This window comes from Tenebrio molitor, chromosome 2, assembly GCF_963966145.1.
Source record: "Tenebrio molitor chromosome 2, icTenMoli1.1, whole genome shotgun sequence".
Classification (NCBI taxonomy): Eukaryota; Metazoa; Arthropoda; class Insecta; order Coleoptera; family Tenebrionidae; genus Tenebrio; species Tenebrio molitor.
Genome location: NC_091047.1, coordinates 16,341,353 through 16,362,264, shown reverse-complemented (window position 1 = coordinate 16,362,264; position 20,912 = coordinate 16,341,353). Strand labels below are relative to the sequence as shown.

The 20,912-nt window shown below is 32.9% G+C and overlaps 3 protein-coding genes across 7 annotated transcripts in view; 2 read left to right on the top strand and 1 right to left on the bottom strand.

Annotated features, from left to right (window-relative positions):
• The first annotated feature begins 44 nt into the window (after positions 1–44).
• LOC138122932 (Bardet-Biedl syndrome 4 protein homolog) lies at positions 45–7,898 on the top strand. Its single transcript, XM_069037342.1, has 11 exons — positions 45–113; positions 3,731–3,860; positions 3,924–4,093; positions 5,782–5,894; positions 5,950–6,044; positions 6,101–6,263; positions 6,607–6,760; positions 6,814–6,936; positions 7,149–7,320; positions 7,380–7,576; positions 7,657–7,898. The coding sequence occupies exons 2-11, from the start codon at positions 3,809–3,811 to the stop codon at positions 7,831–7,833; spliced, it is 1,416 nt and encodes a 471-aa protein (XP_068893443.1). The 5' UTR covers positions 45–113; positions 3,731–3,808; the 3' UTR covers positions 7,834–7,898.
• Positions 236–3,533, bottom strand: LOC138122933 (solute carrier family 35 member F5). Of its 2 annotated transcripts, none has more exons than XM_069037344.1 (7): positions 3,110–3,533; positions 2,608–3,063; positions 2,374–2,556; positions 1,490–1,643; positions 1,277–1,436; positions 984–1,229; positions 236–916 (listed from the first exon to the last, which is right to left on the bottom strand). In XM_069037344.1, exons 1-7 carry the CDS (start codon positions 3,221–3,223, stop codon positions 847–849), a joined length of 1,383 nt encoding a protein of 460 aa, XP_068893445.1. In that variant the 5' UTR covers positions 3,224–3,533; the 3' UTR covers positions 236–846. The 2 variants fall into 2 exon arrangements, with proteins under 2 accessions (XP_068893445.1, XP_068893444.1); XM_069037343.1 differs by having other exon boundaries at positions 236–922; positions 3,110–3,532.
• A 1,057-nt stretch (positions 7,899–8,955) lies between the features above and the next one.
• The window catches only part of LOC138123814 (G-protein coupled receptor dmsr-1-like), a 29,747-nt gene continuing 17,790 nt past the window's right edge, over positions 8,956–20,912 (top strand). For 2 of the 4 annotated variants that reach the window (XM_069038634.1, XM_069038631.1), the window contains exon 1: positions 19,119–19,229. The gene's annotated coding sequence lies outside the window, so the exon portion shown is untranslated. The other 2 variants (XM_069038632.1, XM_069038633.1) reach the window with 2 other exon arrangements.

Below are 20,912 nucleotides of genomic sequence, written 5' to 3'. Positions count from 1 at the left end.
AATTTTCCGATAAAGATGTTTGCACTTGTATGTGATTATTTTTCAAACTGGTCACGAATGTCAATTGTGCTTGGGAATGAATCCACGAGTGCGTTAGCACGAGGAAATGTCATGTATGTTATTTGCACCATTTTTGAACAGCGTTTATGTATTACTTAATCAGTTTTCATATAAATTGATAGGTTTTAAGAATCAATTTGTTCCGTAAAAGAAAATACAAAAATGAAATGCTATATAACTTATATGTTCTATTTTTATCGTAGTATTTACATTAATTCAAGTCTTTTTTCGAAAATATTTTACATAGAAATATTTCGCTATCATATTAAAAATATATATTATGTGAATCCGGAATGCATACACATACTTCGCTATTTAACAAATCTTAATGAAAAATGTGTCAATAAAACACTTTTTATTCTCGTCACATCAATCACCGCATCTAATAACGCAATATGTATAAAACGGTGATTTTTTTTTGTAACATTTTTTTTTAACAAATCGCCGTTTAGTATACTCATACGTGTAATATTAGATAGGTTCTTTGCAACAGACGGTAACTCAAGAATGTTATAGTTGAGATCGTGAAGGCCTACTTGAACAAGTTTACAATAATTACATATTTGTAAGTATTATATATAGATATTGTCTAAAGTTATGTTTCGAACATATTACGTGCGTTTGCTAGTAATTTTTAAGATTGTTATGATTCATTTTTTACAAAATTATGAAAAACGAAACACAACATTTTAAAACAAATCACAAAATAGAAACTTAAATATCATCACATAACATTGCACCACAGTCGGTTTTATTATAGTATTAATAATAAATAGTAATAAATGTTTATGCTTCATGTTCATTACTGTTAATGCCAATCAGTGCTTCTGTTTGTTCTGATGGCATTTCGGCGAACCTGAAACTTAACAATCATTGTAGATATAATTATCGTGATTGCAGAATCTCAAAAGAAATTAATTTACCGTACGAATCTCGTCCGTCGACAAATACTCAGATAGGCACAACGTATAATATCGAATACAGGGTCCCAATTATCGTAGTGTGAAAGAACGGCAACGATCAAAAATGCTATTACCATCGGTATGGTCCCCGTGTAAAATAGAGACGGGTATGCAATTTTTTTTAATACGACGTCTGTCAACATCGTCATTGGAATAGTTAAACTCATCGAGACTGTAGCCATAAGCGAAGACGTGAGGAAGCAACCCCTACAATGTGATAGTTATCTTCGTTTTTGTACGCCTAAACCACGTACCATAGCCACAGGGCTTCAGATATAACTGTTCCTAAAATTCCATTCAGTAACAGAAAAAGAAATTGTTGCTTTGAGGGCCACTCAAATATTTCTAGTTCGCTAAAGTGCAAGAAAAAGAACAGAGGCCACAACAAAATCAAATTGAAAAATCCAACAAAACCTAGGATTCATTCGAAATTATTTACGAAAATTTATATTTAAAATACGAACTACCAAAAAACAGTGGTATGTCAATTTTGTCCTCGTGGTCTACTTTTCTCTTGACGAAAACTAAATAAGTGGCGTAGAAAAATGCGCTCAACAATGACAAGAAGGCGCCAAGCGGTACTCGGGATTCAAAGGATTTATCGGAGAAACTCACCAAAACCTGAAATTAATTGTAAGTTGTAAGAAATATTTGTTTAATGTTTAGAGATCGTAACATTATGGATTGATTTTTCGGATTCTATAAACATGATCGAGAAAATCCTATAGAAAGCATCGAGAATTTTAAATTACGATGAGAAACTATAGCAAAAAATTGTGGAAAAACATCATGGATAAATAATTACTTTTTCCTTTACATTACTTACGGCATAAGCTAAGATGTTATAATAAATACACTCCCCCCAACAATTATCGCATAACATATGTTTATACATACATGTAAAATTTGAACTTTAACTTATTTTTTTTCTGTGTTATCCTTCCGAGAATGGAATTGTATAAAATCCATATTGCACATATCAACATAAGGAGTTACAGTCATTGATTAATTCGCTCTAAAGTATTGTGGTAAACGAGGTGGTTCTGCAATGTCTTGCATACAGTCAACAAAAACTAACATAAGCAGTGCAAAAATCAATTATCATTCCAATATAGGGTTGAAATCTTCGTAAAGATTAAATTTAGTCTATTTATACCAAATGTTTACAGACCATTTGCAAGAATTTAAGAAACAAAGTGATGCGATAATTTTTGTGCGGTGTGTATGTTCGATTCAAAAGCATGGTGACGCGCATGCGTAAAGCGGAAATTTAAAAACTTGAATTGTCAATGATATCCGAAATTATACTACTATGTACATATCAGAAATTATCGTAGTTTGAAATACTTACAACTCCAGATATACTAAGCAGCACTGCAAGTAATTTGGATATTGTAAATTTGTCACTCTGATTGGAAGGAAATATCGCCGCTAAAATAAGAGTGAAAAGACTAGAAGTAGAAGATAAAACATTCACCATTCCCGCCTCAGTTTGAGCTAGGGCCACTTGGTAATTGTAATTTGCTAAAAACCACTAGAAATGCACACAATTATAACTCTTTCTGGTGAAAACATTTAAACTTACCAAGAGACAAAATATGAGCGATATTTTCGCGACTCTAAAAATTGGCAGTTTAGTAGCGGCTCGTTTTGCCATTTCCCCTGCCCTTAAACTCGCTTGATATGACAGCCGAGCCAACAGCGCTTCAGTAGCGTCAGTTTCTGACATGTGTCTGACTTCTGCCAGTTTATTAAAACGTACAGATCTAACAGAAGAATCATCACTCTCAGTGCCAGAATTCCTATCTATTTCTGGAGTTTTTACAGGAACATATACAGGATTACTCAAGTGACTGTTTGTATCATTGTAATAATTTTCATCTTCCTGTTCAGTGTCAATATAAATGTAATTAGATGGTTGTGAACAACTATCTTTCCACGGTTGCCAGAATAAAAATCCCAACAAATACAACGTAAACATTGACGTTTTGACATACGTACAGAAGAATGGTTTTTCGAATGTCTCATTGTTGTAAATAAACTGTAAAAATTTTGTTTATTACATGTAAAACAAAGTTTGTAATCACCTTGGTAAGTTCTGATGAGGAAACCCAAATTACATCGACCAAAATTAATACAAAACAACCGATAATGAAGCGTTGCGTTTTGGTTAGAAACGTTCCAAGACTTCCTGAATCCATTTCTTCGCACAATTCGAGCCGAAAAATTTGTATTTAGAAGTAAAAAACATCACTGAGGGGTTGCGTTAAGCGAGGCTGGGGCAGTACTAAACTAGGTGTAGAAAACCCGTTGAGATTCTGCTTTCATTACACATTTTTTTTCGATAATTAAAAGCGAACTAAATGAACTTCCGGTGATGCGAATTCTTAAATAAAATAGTCGATATGCCCACACGATCCGCTACGTTATCATTATAATTAACCGCAAATTTATCGTTATCGAACCTACAACTTTATTATTTGACAGCTCAAAAACAGAACACAGCCGTTCGAAGTAAGCTTAAGCTCTGTGACACTGACATCTGATCATGACAGATCGATTGACAGCAAACATTTTTGGTCGAAAATATTTGAATCGTAAATGTCATATAAAAAAACATTTTGTTACGACCAAAAACTGTTATTTGAAATTACATGCATTGTTAAAATAAAAAAAATCCGTATTCGACTTTACTTTTTTCGATGTAGATTTTTCAAACGTTTACGGTATCCAAGCAACAGTAATTACAACACGGCTTTTTATCTGCTTGCATAATTTCCCTTTAAATGAACTATTTGGCGAATGGTAAGGAGAATGTGCAAATTTCTGCTCTTTCAGGTGAGTAACTAAGCATTACCAAAATAATTTCTGGAAATAATTTGATTTAACTTTATAATTCAGGTCGCCGAAAATCTGCCGAGATGCCGTGGCCTGAACCTAATCCTTCAGAAAAATTAAATTGGCTTTTACACTTGCAACACGTTAGGGGAGAAACCGAACAATGCAAAGAATCAATTAAAAATGAAATAAAAAGGAGCGGCGGAAGGAACGAATTTGCTTGTTTCAAACAGGTATTTGCTTAATCAAAAAAAAAAAACTTGAATATTTTCGTGTTGATTTATAACAAATAAATTATCTCTTACTGGTAATAAAAATTTAAATTACAAATATATTTAGAAAATTTAAAGTATGTAATTACAGCATATAATCGTGTCAAAAATAAATTACTCCCTAGAATTCGAACTTTTTTTGGCACTCGTGGGCCTTTAAAACGCTCGTTTCACTCGCGTTTTAATCTGGCTCTCATGCCAAAAAAAGCCCAATTTACACACGAACTCGTTAAATAAATAACTATATGTTGTTCACGTTGAGTTGACAATTTCAAGGTCAAACACCGTTCACGTTGAATTAAACATTGCTAAATTGCATAATGTTGGTTAGCTGCATGTCACTATTTACAAAACATAATTACAGAGCCAAAAAATTAAATTATTTGACCTTGAAATTGTCAACTCAACGTGAACAACGTTTATAATTGACCTCAAACAAAAACAAGCAAACATCTAAAATTAACAATAAAATTTAACACGAATGTTGAAATTGCCCCCCGCAAATCATTTTGTGAACACTTTGTATTTGTACACTGTGCACAATAATATCGGGGCTTATTTGTTTAATTTTAGCGCGAATTGTCTGCCGTAAATCTTCTAAATTGTTTGGTCTATTAAAATAAACCTTCGATTTTAAATAAACCCATAGAAAAAAAATTACATCAAAAATTAAATTAAATTTTTGAAGTAAAATTTGTCATTTTCTCAAAAAAAAGTTGTCACGTAACGTAAAATACCAACTGCGATTATAAAGGGCCTTAATAAATTTATATTTAGAGCAACCTATGGAAATTCAATTGTTTGCAACATTTTTCCAGCGTAGACACAAGAAACGTCTAACATTTTAACGAAATAAAATTAGGTTAGAAAATATTTTTAATTTTTGTTGTGCATTCTCCCCATTCCCCATCCACGGAATATGACAATATGAAATTGGGAAAAACCTTACTATGTAACTTGTGTAACTCCGGAGAATAATTGGTTACCTACAAAAATTACTTTACACTGTTAACAGAATTAGAATGTCGCCTACGCCTACTCTAAATATATATTTATTTGAAGGCCCGATATCACAGACTCTGTTTTAATTTCTTTTAGAGATTATAGAACCTGAATATTATGTTCAAGAATTTCTGTTTTTTCACCTCTTCTTACTTAAGAATTTTAATTAAGTACTGAAATCTTTTTTGTCTAAAGCCCAGGATTGTATTCCCAGGTTGTAACACAACACCTAAAGGCATTAACTAAAATGTTAATTTACCCATTTCTACTAAATACTAACGTTATCATTAAATCTCCAGTTATTATAATGTAATTATTGTTAGTTGTTACATTAATTAACAAGTTTATGAAGAAATGCATGAAAGTATCACAAATAGATGATCGGCATATGATTAAAATGTTTATATTTTGCAGTGTAATAGGTACTCGTAAGTTGAAAATTGATTTCATATGTATAATTTACAAATTTTATCAGTATTTATTTATTATTATTATTCAACAAATAACAGAAAATCACACCCGAAGTGTACACATCTAGCTTATTTATTATTTTAAAGGTAAAGTCGCTTTGTAGATATTGGTTTTTACTCTTTTTGGAAATCTTATTCCACATTTCTTACAATCTTTTTAATTAATCGTTTTGGAAGGGAATAATTCTGAGAGAAGAAGGACGCATACAAGAGGCTCTTGAGTCGTTTCAAGTGTGCATGAAATTAAATCCGGAAAATAGTGAAAACATCAAAGAAGTTGGAAGATGTTTGTAATTATTTTAAATGAGATAAAACCTCTTTGATGAAACAATCAGAAAATTTTAGGTATGAAATGCGAAGATATCGGTTAGCACTTGAAGCTTATTTAGAAACCGAAAAATTATCTAGTTGTCCCGACTGGCAAATTTACTACAATATAGGTTCAATATATTTTTTAAATACATAATGGAATTTCGACGTGCATTTACTTTTTTAGGACAATGTTCGATGAGACTTGGAGAAGTATCTAAATCAAAGGAATACGCTCACAGAGCTGTTCAACTAGGAAAACAGGAAATAGCTTATTCTTTATTGATTAAGATTCTTGTAGCTGAAGGTGATCTGAGATCGGCTGCTTCTGTTTGCAATGCCGCAGTCGAGTAAGTTTCAATATGTTGATAAATCTGTCATGCCAAATAAAAGAATGGTAAATTTGTGAGGTCTGAGACGACTTTTACCATCACTGTGAGCTAAAATTTGAATTTTTATATGCCATACTTTTTGGCGAGAGGGATTCCTAGATAAAAGAGAAACTGGAAGAAGGTCGCGATGATGTATACTTGTATCATGAATTTACCGAGCTTCCTTTTCATCTTTGCCGGTTTCGGTATTCATCATTTTATGTTATTTTTGCTTGAAAACATCCTCTGCGTTCATGTGCGTGTCGATATTATTTTGGTTTCGTTAGTTTTATCACATTTTTCCCATTTTCTCCAATTTAAGGTCTTGCCCCGACAGTGTTGACATATTGACCGAATCTGGACTGTTGTGTCTTAAAATGGGTCAAACTCAACACGCATTCGAAAGATTAAGTTCGGCTCTTGCTCTAGACCCGACCTGTGCTAAGGCCCTTCTAGGAATCGGTTGTATTACTCAGGTGGACAATAAATAAAACATTTACATCAATTTTTGAACAATGACATATTTTAGTCTCACGAAGAACACGATGTTGCCTTAACTAAGTATAAAGTTGCTGTATCACATGAACCATATTCTGTTGCCCTCTGGAACAATATCGGAATGTGTTTTCATTCAAAACAGAAACATGTTGCGGTGAGTAAAGTGATATTTTTTTGAGGATGTTCAATTTAAAAATTAAGTTCCACCTTTCTGAACGGGCTGCAGAGGAAAAAAGATAAATAAATGTTTAAATTAATTTTTTGAATTTCGTTATGATAAATAACAACGTAACGTGATGCCCACACAACAGAATTTACGTCGTATCAAGACCGAAAATGTACATAAAATAAGGTTGTTTGTTGCAGGCGATAAGCTGTTTAAAAAGAGCTTTGTGGATATCACCCACCAACTGGAGAGTGCTTTTTAACTTGGGTTTAGTACATCTTGCAACCTATCAACCAGCATCTGCATTCAATTTCTTATGTGCTGCTGTTAATCTTAGACCGGAAGTTCCTCATTCTTTCACAGGGCTTGGCTGTAAATTATCATCTCACCGCCCACCACCCCATGGAATTTTTTTATCGATTTATTTGTAGGTGCTTTGTTCGAATTGAACGATATTGAAAATGCTGACAGGGCATTCAAACAAGCATTGATTTTAGCTCCAGATGATCCGTTAATCATTATTAATGATATCGTGTGTTTATTGCACATGAAGCGGAAAGATCTAGCTTTGGAATTATTCCGAAAGTTTAACACCCTACTGCAAGAGAACATTCCCATTTCCAAGGAGGTAGGTTGTTTTTTTCTTGTTGTTTCCTAAGGAACATAGGTAAATATACCAAATGGAAAAATATTTTTTTTATTTCGTAGATTATGCCAATTGTCAGTAAGTTGTCTACAGAGTTGGAGGGTTCAGTTTCTGAAATATCTCACGAAAGTGAAGAGAACAATAATGATCAAGAAAGCGTGAGCGAAAATACAGCAAAAATTGATGAACTTACCGAAGGTGATACATCGCCAAGAGAACTGGCATCGGACGAAGTGTAATTAAGGACAACATTGTCGGACTTTATATTCCGAAATAAAGTTGTATCAAAATGTTTGAAAGTTTGCATTTTAGTTTTTTTTTTTTAGTTTAGGTGTCCTCAACTAATCTGAAATATTGAATTGTCTGTTGGAATAAAGTTATTATTATTAAAAAAATAGCAAATAAAAGAAGTTAACAAAATGAAATTAGTGTTTCATATTGTATCCCTCGATTCCTGTTCGCTTCTTTACAAAGGCGAAAACAAAATTAAAGCACAGCACACGAAAATAGAAGTAAATAAGAACTAGACATGATGCAGAAACGTTGTTTAATCTAATTATACAGGGTCATTGTCCCATCCAGTTGGCGTTGCAATTGAAGACCCACATAAATTTTGGATGTGCCGCAGCCTCGCAACGTTAGACAAACTAGTAGACAAATTTCACTATAAGGTACTATATCTTTAGAAGGTAGCGCCATTCCGCTCCACAATTTTTCGCCTCGAAATTAAAAGAGATGGCATTATCGATAAATCCTGTGAGTGTGACAAAGATAGAATCTGTTTGACTCGATACAAACATCCCTTAAAATTGTGTATACTTCTATCTTTGTCACACTCACGGAATTTATCGATAATGCCATCTCTTTTAATTTCGAGGCGAAAAATTGTGGAGCGGAATGGCGCTACCTTCTAAAGATATAGTACCTTATTTCACTACGGTTAGTAGCGCCACCTATCGGCGATACTAGCCTCACTCATGTTATAAGGCTTGCGGCACATTCAACTACGCCACCAACGCCTACTGCGATGGGACAATAATTTATAATGACCCTGTATTTTTATTTATGTTATTATATTTTGATGTTTTCCATTTTTGGTACTTATTATACATTCGGCTATAGGTATGTATTTAATTTAGCACTAAAGTCACGAAAAGTGTTTGTGACGAAATTAAAAAACACCTTAAACAGTTAGTTAGCAAATTACACAATGTTCAAAGCTTCCTAAGTGGCGATAACATATGAAATAGTAAATTAATAAATTTTATTGTTTTCACAGGACTAAATTATTGTGCTAATAAAACGATATAATTGAGTGTGCGAAGCTTAATTTAAGAACAAATATTGCAACAGGTAGTATTTGTCTCGCATTACTGAACTATGTTTTTTCCGTTTTGTTTCGTGTGTATAAGTTATTTGAGGATGATTAGCAAATCAGCAAAGAATTTTTGAAATACGAAATATACCAGGTATTATAATTTTATACACGTTGCTGCATTGTCCAATTTAGGAGAAAAGTTATTTTTTTAATGTAAATATTTTGTAATTTGTTCCGTTTTGTCTGCGTACAGTACGCAACTGTACATCTGGTAAGTTCGTAGATTTAAATATGCAAATGAGTGAAAATTGTTTGAGAATTATCTAGTATTCTCAAAATAAATTTTCTACATATATACAGTATGAGTCAATTGTGGTGTATTTATGAAATTTTCTTAGATGCAACCAAAAATGCTAATTCTACTTAAAGTAGACTCAAGTTGCAAAAAACTACTTTGCATTTGCAATAGCACTTCTATGGCATTAGTCATTGGAAATTACTTTAAAACTGTACTTATATGGAAAATATTCAACCCAAACTATGATTTTCTGGTTCCTTTGTGCCTTTATTTGGTTCAAAAATATGAAAAAAATGCTGTTGCAAATGACAAGTGGTTTTTTGCAACTTGAGTCAACTATACCACTTGATACTGCGTTTAATTTAAATAATACATTGAATGAAAATTGCGTTTTTGGCTACAAACTGCTACAAAACAGATTGCCAGTGATTTGGATATCTCTGTAGATACAGATCCACAGCGTCTTTTCCCATTTCGTGCGTTTCCGTTTCGTGCGTTTTTGGGTTCCTGCCTGTTTTAGTGCCGTTTCGGGCGCCAAGAAATTGGGTAGTGCCAGTTCGTGCGTCGTCCTTGATAGGACTTTCAATGGTATAAGTGGAACCAGAAATATAGTGATTTTATGAGGGATTGAGTACATTAACTTGAGAGGGTCAGTTATGGCAGGGCAATAAACTTCTGGCACTCGTCGCGCGACTGGGCTCTACCTACCTTTGTCTCCGATGGTCCATTTTCAGACGGCTCAAAAACATTTGTCATAGAAGATTTATAACTCTCTTCAAGTTGGTAATGAAAGTGACCCCAAAATTGTAAAAGAAATTATCGACTAGAGTCCATAAAATCACTATATTTCTGGTTCCACTATACTAAAGGGGTCCAATTTATATCTGTACCTGAACAGGTACTGGCTGAGGGAAAAGTTATTATAAAATCTGTTCACGTCTAATGTTAAAAGTGAAAAATAAATAAACAATTGTCAGTGTCCAAATTAAGTAAAAAAACCACTCTGTACCACCCTAAAATGTGCGCATATGGACCAGCTGTATAACAATTTGACACCAAATCATAGTTAAGGTTGTGGTCACTTCACTTCCCGTACCTTTCTTCCGCGAATTCATTTTCAAAACAAATTGAATCAGAAATCAGCAGAAATCTTTTTTGAATTTGAAATAAACTCTCGCTCGTCAGGGCGCAGGCTCAGTTACATTAAAAAAATGTTGCCACTCAGTGTGACTAACCGTAGTATCATGAAAATCACTGTTTGGCTCATACCAACATAACAAGGTTTTGACAATTGTTTATAAAAAAATTTCAATTATACCTACTGGTTACGGATCACGGATCAGCTGTTTGAATCTTACGTTTTACACGAGTGGTGCGTTCACAATCGACTGTTCAAGGCCTACTACAAGGTGAAATTTAAAAAACACCCAATATAATGTCTTTGATTAAAAATATTGGGTGGGTATTCCGTACATGACCGTATTGCGCATTATCAGCGAAACGGCACTCGCCGCAGGTAAAGACTTGGGACGACGCTCGAATTGGGAATATTTTCAGTAAGGGCGCGTACAGACTACGCGAACCGAGCATGTAATGTAACATGTAATGTAATGCTCGTCGCAAAATTGGTGCCACGAACAGCCGACGAACCGAGCGCGCAACGAACAGCTTCTATACTCCGTTCACTGATAGATCGCACGCCTTTTCACAGACACAGAAACGAGTGTCTATGCTGCAAAAAGTCGAATAGCGCACATAACATTTGTTTATCATTAATACATACTCGAAGAATAAATAATTCAACTTTATTCAGATTCACAGCTGTAATTCTGTTAACAACATCATAGGCGTAGGAAAACTACTGGCGGGATGGAGAGTCCATGTTTCTCAGGTCCTCTCGGGCTGTTGATGTTGCTATGGAAACTTTAAAAAACGCGTGTTTTTGAAAGTTGGATTTATACACACTGAGGCGTGCGTTAATTAAGTAAAATAGGTTACCAATAAAAAAAAATATAACCATAACGGGTGCTGTGCCCGTATTGGGAACGCAGGAAACCTCACCAATTCGATCCACAGCGACCAAGGCATTTTTACAACCTACAATATTTAATGACAACGTCAATCAATTCAAAGTAGGGTTAGAATCAGATAAGGGTTATTTCACATTAAAAGTCAAGACAATGACGTTGATGTCCCACTTTTTTTGCCCGCAATACTCAATAGTACACTCCGTTCACACACAGGAGTTAAATTGGGTGCAAAACAACTCAATATTTTTAGAATTGGTTGCAAAACAAGTCAATATTTTTGGATACAATCGTGAATTGAAAAATAATAAATAAAATCGTCATCACCGCACTTTTCACCTAAAAAATGACCGTGACAGTGACAAAAATAGACGGTTCACATGAAAGCGTCAAAAATTTCATAACATGGGCATGGCCTGCTTCGACGACAATCGTTTAGAATAACCTTGTGTGACAGCACTATGACACTAGTGTCCAAAATTTATTAATCGCAATAGTAAGACCATTTCAGAAATACGCCACAATTGATTCATACCGCATATTGTTTTTATCATTCAAAATATTTTTTATGTAAGGGTAAAGAAATAATTTATAGCGGCTGTAGTTAATAACTAGCCATATATGCTTATCTCCTCATAATAAATTTTTTACGTAGATAACTGTTAATTTTTTTCAAACACCAAAAAAGTACTGCAGCACGCTTATGAAATGACAACTCTACCTCATCCACACAGTTGCCACATAAATTTTCGTACATAATTGCCATACTTGGCCACAATCATTTTGAATCACCCAATACATTGCTCGATGCATATTACATTATACATACTAAGGGCAACGTAACATTTTATCTGCCCCGCCCATTACATTTTCTTAGTTACCAATTAAATAGGTTGTTAAGACGATCTGATTTACACAGAAAAAAAATTCTGACATTCGAATTGTCTTAATGACATTTTATTTTTTAAAACCTAAAACATTAATTGTGGACTTGACAGCAAAATTCTAACCTTAACTTTTTTACGTGGCAAATGTGATGAAAAAGTGTACAGATTGAATCCGGTTTGGATTCTCATTGGTCAGTTTATGTGGGCGGAGCAGATAAAAAGTTATAACGGCAGTACTATACTAATAGAGATTTTTATTCATCTTTCTTTTTATTATGTCGGGTGTGTCAAAAAGGACGAACAGGCGTTTTAGTAGTGTAACCTAGCATAACAGCCCTTTCACAATGGCGTTAACGTTACGTCAATGTTAAAACGTTAATGTTAACGTTAGATCAAATTACATGTATTTCAGTACTTTTTATAAATTATTTCCGTTGGCTAATGGTAGAATGTAACGTTAAGAATCCAGAACATTTCTAGAACTAACGTTAACGCTAACAATATCATGGAACATTAATTTTCATCATAACGTCATTGTGAACCGTCCACAATGAAATACATGTAATTTTGAATTTCTAGATCTAACGTTAACATTAACGTTTTAACATCGACGTAACGTTAACGCCATTGTGTATGGGCCTTTACACAGATCTCGATTTTGTACCAAAACTCTGTTCTGCAGCTTTCATTTAAAGACAAAACTCTCAGAAAGTTAAAATTAAAATGGCAGCAACGCAATAGGTAACTAAAAATACCGGATGTAGTTGTCATAGTTACATTTTTTTTCTCAGTTGTTGGTCAAAAAGTCTAACAACATTCACACTGGGATGCTTTCCGTTAGGAAAACGCATGGTGTATGTTGGTGTAGTTGAATACCGCGTTATTTTCTGCGACACCAAGAGCTAAATACGTATTACAATATTCATCTGAGGTAAAATTCATTTTGAAAACAAATTGGCAACTGTCACAATTGTATTGACATTTATTTTATAAAGGTGCTTTTTTTCGTTGCTATGATATGTTAGCAATGTTGCCGCGTTTAAAACTAGTCCCCTACACCAAATTTCATCATTTGATTTAACACTGACGAAGAAACGGATTTCAAACGTATTTGTGAAAGGAATTTTTGGATATCTGTTGAGGGCACCTTTTAAAGTTGACACATACAGTTAAAGTCCATTCAAAAATCAAAAAACCACCACCTGTTGCTTTAGGTTGGTAAAATTTAAAAAACCCTAGGTAGATATTTTTCATACTATGTTTGTAACTATAAATTATGACATTTATTTGATTCAAAATAAAATTCAGTTGCTTTGAATTTCGTTCATATTGTTTTATTAGCAGCACGTTTCATTTATTTATTGATTCTTATTATTTTTAATTAAATATGTCCAGAAAAACAAGACACTTAATAAACATTTAAGCTCAAAATTACAAGTCTCACCAAATTTTACACTAGACAGCGTTGCCGATAGTAAGTATCGAGGAAAATGCGACGTTGGTGGTTTTTTGATTTTTGAATGAACTTTATATTCCCCCATCAACAACAGGATCATTTAGTTTTACAGATAGTTTAGTTGTATACTGGGTGCCCCAAAATTCGCAGAACAACGTAGTAGTACGTTGTTAAGTAGTCATTAAGAGATCAGGGTCATTCGTTACACTAAATGTGGCAACATTTAAAAACATTCTATGCATCCCAATAGTCAGTTATAATACCACGAGTAGTCAAAGATTGTCGAATATTTTTGTGGTGGTATCACGAATGGTCATTCGCTTTATGAACACCATGAGTGCGTAGCACGAATGGTGTTCAAAAGCGTAATGACCATAAGTGATACCATCGGAAAAATATTCTACTATCTTTGACTACGAGTTGTATTCAACAGACTATTCAATGAACCAAATCAATGATTAAAATAAAAATTTTCAAAGCTAGTTCGCAAATCTGCGTTACACATGATTTCATTGTTCAGTTAACTTCGTAAGAAAGTAATAATTTCTTTGAATAAAAATAATAATCAAGGTTTGTTTAAAATATTCACCTCGACCACTAGTGGAATAGTCAGTTATATTTTCACGAGTGGAATATTCGCTGGAATTTTCTGTTGCTAGGCTACGAAAGTACATGTCTGCTCTTTTATTGGTTAATATTTGAAAAATAACAGGTGAATTGAATAGTCTGCAAATATTTCATTTTTGTTGTATCTTTGGAAATGAGAGGGAAAAATCAAAGCCGTGTTGCCGTACGCTATTTGAGGTAAAAAGAACATAAAATTACTACTTGGAAATGCTGGAAATAATGAAGAAAATAATTGCAAACCTGATCACAATCCTTCAAAATTATTAGGCCACTGGCTGGTAAAAGACAAATAATAAAAAAAAAATTGTTATTTAAAATAAATGATATCAAAGCTGCACCTTTTGGGCCCCCATATCTTCAAATCTTAGAGGTATAGGATTTTTAAATTATTTTTCTCGTTATTTTCTAACATGAATTGATATTGCCTCGTTGAGTTGCTCCGCGAATTTTGGGGCACCCAGTAGTTATCCATTTTCTCTAAGGTTATATTGGGGCCGTAAAAGTAGTTACCTCCTAATAAGCTGCCCTTTTGTGTGGGTTTCAGAAGCTATGCGGCCCTGCAATAAATCAAAAAACTCTGAACGAAACAACCAGCCTGCTGTTGGAGTTTGGCAATTTTACCCTTTTGTGTTGCCATGTGTTGTGTTATACAGGGTGTTAGGAAATGGTCTCCCAAAAATATCAGGGTGAGTTTATCAGGAAAAATGTGGTCGAAAACCTTTATACCGCTTTTGGATAAATTGAACCGTTTTCTGAAAATAAAATTGTTCCCTTGTTTTGGGACTGCTGAAATATGGCTTTGTGTACGAAAAAATCTTGTATGTTTCGATTTAAAAATGACTGCTTGGTAACGATTTGAAATTTACTATTGTCAAAGTCTACACTTTGACTTGATCTATCTTTTATCCGTCGCCTGCCAAGATTACAATAGTTTACAACGCCAGAATATTCTATCGAGGAGTATGCATTTTGTGTATGGGGAATGTAGGGGAAATGCCAATGCTGCTGTCCGAAGGTAAACTTATGTAATGGCAAACGGAGGATATTTTAAGCATTTATTATGAATGATTTAAATACAAATACAAATAAATAAAGAATAAAGTTACAGAGAAATTAACGAATCTTATTAGAGTCAGTGCTCGATTTCAAATCACTTTAGAGGTTGATCGATCACAAATGAAGCTGCACAAATAATTTCAGTTCATTGCATCAATAAAAGGACTTACCTCAAGGTTGTGATAAATTTAGATAAATATTTCGAATATAATTATTAATTTTGTCAATAAAAAATGCATTCCTGGTAGTTTTTGATGATCTATTGTGCAAGGGAAATATTTAAAACCGAAACGTCATTGTGACAGTAGGTACTCGATAAAATCTGACATGAGGCATTGTTGTTTTTGATTGCTAAGCAATTGACTTTCATTACAAAATGTTAACTATTTATTTAATTATCACAACAATAAAATGGTGCAAAAGCTCCCAAACAGTGGGACACTATTTAAAATTTTTATTTTTAAGAAAACCATTCATGTTAGGAAAAAATGGTATTAAGGTTTTCGACCACATTTTCCCTCACAAACTCCCCCTGAAATTCTTGGGAGACCATTCCCTAACACCCTGTATAGTAGGCACATAATAACAAACAATTGTACTTTTAACGAGTTGTCATAATAAAGAATTTCGTGTTCGCTGAACCTGTATTTCTGATTCACTGAAACTCTCACAACAACCAAAAAATGTTTCCTATTGTAGACAAATCAACTTTTTCCTGTTTATTTACGCGCAGGAAAATTGAATTTTCCGGACTAGTACTGCAAAGACTTTACAAGACGCAAAATACATTTTTTCGATGTTTTTCACTTTGTAACTATAGTTGCCAACAAAATTGACAAACTTGATTTTTGTGGAATTTGTAAAAAAAAATTCTAAAATTTGTAAATTTCGTCCTTTTTACAATTTCCGGAAAAATTTAATACAAGACACGTCAGTAAAATCCCTTACTTGATTCGGAGCTTTAAATACCCGGCACAAAGTGCCTCGTATTTCAATTTAGCTCCTCTTCAGTAATGTGACATTTTCCTGACTTTTATGTAAATAACTATTATCTACGGCTGCTTGGATAAGTCGTTATTACCACACTCATTTACAGTCATTTGAGTTGCGTAATGTAGTTCATTACCGCACTGGTTTCATTACGTAACGCATTTTTATTTAGAAGCAAACAGACAAAATTTATTGAAATACAACAATACAAAAGAAAAGCTAGGCACTTATTGTAAATACATAACACAGTCCTTGCTTCGTTTACGCAATGGGATAATTTTACGGCCCCAATATAACCTTAGAGAAAACGGACAACTTTAACTTCCAAAAGCTCTTGCGCGTTAACGAAAGGCCGAAAGCAAAAAAAAAAAATTCTTCATGTTCCATGATTACCCTAAATTGTGTACCTTCTTTGGTGTTCGTTCTTTTTGACACACCCGATATAATTTAAACTGTATTACAAAGCTTATTAGCTATTCATCTTTTTCCAAATCCTATCTGGAATTTTAATGTTATATTGTTGACATATTTGTGATACTTTTTTGGGTTATAAAGAATTTATTACTCCTATGTTTTATGTATGTATAATATTATTAGAATGTTTCTAATCCTGCTCTTGAAATTTAAGGAAGTTCCAAATTTATTGAAATTTATTCACCGATAAAGGCGTTACAGCCATTGTAGCTGCAGAAAATTGCTTATGTGTGACGGGCATAATAATAAAGTTGAACGTTCTACTAAACTAAACTAAACTAAACTAAACTACTAAACGTCAAGTGTATGTGCATTTTTCTTACATTATAATAATGTTTTTCAACCTTATTCAGCTTTTATCTTTGAACTTTTTATTGGATGTTTCTAGTTTCTCAATACCAATTACTGAGCTTCACTACGAACCGAAGCTACGGTAAATCTTCAATGAAAAGTGTCTTTTAAGTTGCAATATTTTTCTGTCACCACTGAATATTGTGATTAATTAATCATTATGGTTATGAAACTGTTTAATCGTAAAATAAATAAAAATCAACCAGGGAAGAAATTTAAATCAATAAAAAGTAATACTATAAATGCCGGTTTAACTTTCAGAACAGAATATAAATGTTTTCGTTTGTAGAACCCATTTTGTTTCATTTAAAGACATCACATCCCTGTAGTGTCTTTTAATGAGTCTGGTTAATCTTATCGATCCTTAATGAAGGAGTTCACGTTTAATACGCTCTTTGTAAAAATTCCGAGATCATGGAAATTGCCTCTTTACATGAACTCTGGTATTTAAGGAAAGAAAAAAGTTTCATTGAGTAATTTAATTAATTTAAACGAAAATTACTTATCGAATATTCAACGGTTTAACTTATCTTTTTACTTGTCTTTATAACGACACCATATGAATATTTAATAATAATATTTTTATGAAACCAATCGATAAAGATTCATGTTGCAAAAATATCAACCGATCAATCAAGAACTTGTCATAGAAGAACAGATTATTGCAACCTGATTTCGGCAGTATCAATATTTATAAAGTTGTCTAAGAACGGTCACCGTCTAACGTAATTTTATTTTAGTCATCTGTATTTTTTCTTCGTAATTTTCGGTGCATAAATAAATCTCGCGTAATTCACTTAGACGAAGTAACGAACGACAATTTCATACTTGATTATGCTCCATCCAGAGCGAATTTCTAGGTTAACAAATCACCTGGGGGAAGTTTTCGGATATTTTCCTTTGTGACAATTCTCTCTCTACTTCCCGTACCCTTTTTAAGTTGACGCGATCACAAATCACTCCGACTTCTCTCTGCACAATAAATTTAATTTACACATTTAAAACAAAATAAATATGTCGGATTCATGGATGTTTGGCCTTTCAATTAATTCAAAATTAAAATGGCCATTGTAAAAGTTTATTTATAGCATTCATAACGCATCTTATCGTTACGTCAATAATATGAATTATTGGATACAATATTTATGGAGACAATGACTGTACCTATTTCATTGATTACCGACAACTTCCTTGATAACTTGTTTTACTAAAAAATATCATCCGAAAAACATCCTACAGGATTATATCCACACTTTCTAAATCTGCAGAAGCAAATCACCTGAAATCGGGACAAAAATGGGTTACAGTTCTTGCCTTAAATATTTTTTTCTTCAAACGTCCGTAAAATATGACATTGCACTGCTGCATTGATAATGCTAAAGTGTCACTTCATTGTCATGGCATCTAACGAGCTGACCAGCGTCCGTGAAGTTATTATCTCCGTTGAGGAGCGTCCGTAAAGTTATTATCTCAGCTGAGGGCGTCCCTGAAGTTATTATCTCCGCTGATGAGCGGCTGTAAAGTAAACTAGCTAAATCATTTGAAATTCCTACCTGGTTTCTTAACATGTCTTAAATAATTTATTATGAAGGTTTGAAGAAAAAATAGTATATGTTATTGGGAGCAAAAATGGTTTTATGTGCTTTGGCTGGTTTGTTTGCCTCATTGCGTTCGGCAGCCAATCTACCAGCCGCAGCACATAAAACTTCATTTTTGCTCCCCATAACATAATATACTATTTTCGAAAATATGATAGACGGTGATAATGACAATATTTATGAAAATTAAAACACATCTAAATATGGTCTAAAAATTTCAAAATCCTGTATCGAATTTTAACGTAAAAAAATTTTTTCAAACTTACTGACTAATTTAATTGAACTTTTTATAGTTTACTATCAAAGCGTAAGTACTCACATAAAATATGAATAAGGGCATATAAGTAAAGATTATCATCAGGCGCAAAATACAAAAATTTGAGCACATGCGCGCCAACAGCTTTTAAAATAAGCGTCGCGACGGCGTTTTGTTAGTATTTTATCTGAATTCACAGTTAACACACACTTTCCGTAAATCTAAAAAATACCTGTTGATTGTCGGTGTCCTTTAACTCCGATGAATTCTCAACCACCACCCTAATCACTATTAAAGGTACGTTGGAAACTCCTTTTTCTTAAGTTTAACATTTTTTCTTGAGATCAAAAATTATTTGTGAAAATCAATTTAATTACACAAACAATGATAAAACTAATTAAAAAAATAAAAAGTGTAATGGTGATAAAAGTATATATGTACATATGAACTTTCTTCATAAAAATGCTTTTGCATAGGTGTACTCGTTGTCAGTAAATTCCTAATCGCCATGATTGATGAATGATAGATAGTCAATACTCTGCTATAAATAAATGTCAATAATTACCAACTAAATTCAATCAAAGAAGATGTATTGAAAAAAATGTAGCCGGTGACGGTTTTGTCTGGATTTATGGCTGTCCCGATCTTATTACAGTGCTTTTAGTTTCATCCTACCCCTATATTTATTTTAATCCAGATATGTGTGATATATTTATTTAATTTAAAGAAAAGTCATTTATTTAATGATTTTTGCAATTTTTTTAATTACAAAAAAGCTAGATTAACTTAAGTACAATGACATAGTCAATTCCATTAAAAGAAAATAAGCCATCATTGTTTAAACTTCGCCGTTGTTGTTTTAAACGATTAGAAGGTTTTATTCTAACACGACAAAAATAACTTTTGGGATGTTATAATTATAAATTTAAAAAAATATATATTATATACGTAATCGATAAAAACCGAAAAAGAAAACAAACATCTTATATAATTTACACGAAAAAGCTTGATTAAAGAATGGTGAAACACGTTTCTTGATTACTTTATATTCTAGTAGAGGAACTGTCTGAATGGGATTGGTGAGGCTGTATAAGTGACAAGCAGAGAATCGAATTGCATCGTACCTAAATTGAATTGAACTTAATAGAAGAGATTTAAACCAAATTATAACGTGAAGATAAATCTCTTTTCTAAATATATTACCACATGGTAGCTGTAAATCAATATAAGTATGACAAATGCCAGTTTTGCAAAATTCACATTAGGACTAGGAGTGGATTAAAGACAATCAATCAAGTTGCAAAGAATTTGAAAATTGCAGATAGTTTCTAACATACTTTTGTAAAATTCTTATTTAAATGCAAAAGAAAACAGACACAAATTTGCTATAAAAAATATGGTATAAGTATATTTCTATACATAAAAAAGTGAACAGCGGAAAGAGGCTTGTAACTTTTGCTGTAGAATATAAAGCAGGACTAAAACGTACAATACTTTTAACTGAAAAATATTCTTAAAAAGAGTCCAACCATTTCTTGATAAAGATGATCTCCAAAAGACATAAAAAGGACTTGTATGAATCATTTAAACTAGAGGTTTTAACATGTATTCAACATAACCAATAAAGGAATATTAGCGAGCATTACATGAGATGGCAGAAATTAAGATAATTTGAAAAATGCATGTCCAGAAAGAAAAGAAATTACATAATAAATTTGAAATCCAGAACATACATGCAGGAGAAGGTTCACGAAATTAAAAACAAAAGAAAATATAGTTTAGGACAAAAATACCCTAGATATAGTACTATATTTATACCTATTATAACATTTATAATAGATTGACAAAAATCATAATCACATCAACAAAGAAACAGTTTACAAACCACAATCTTCCCCGAATTAATTTTGAAAATGATGAGGCAGTACACACTTTTAAAGATTATACTCGTTGCACGAGGGGTATATCACAAGATTATTT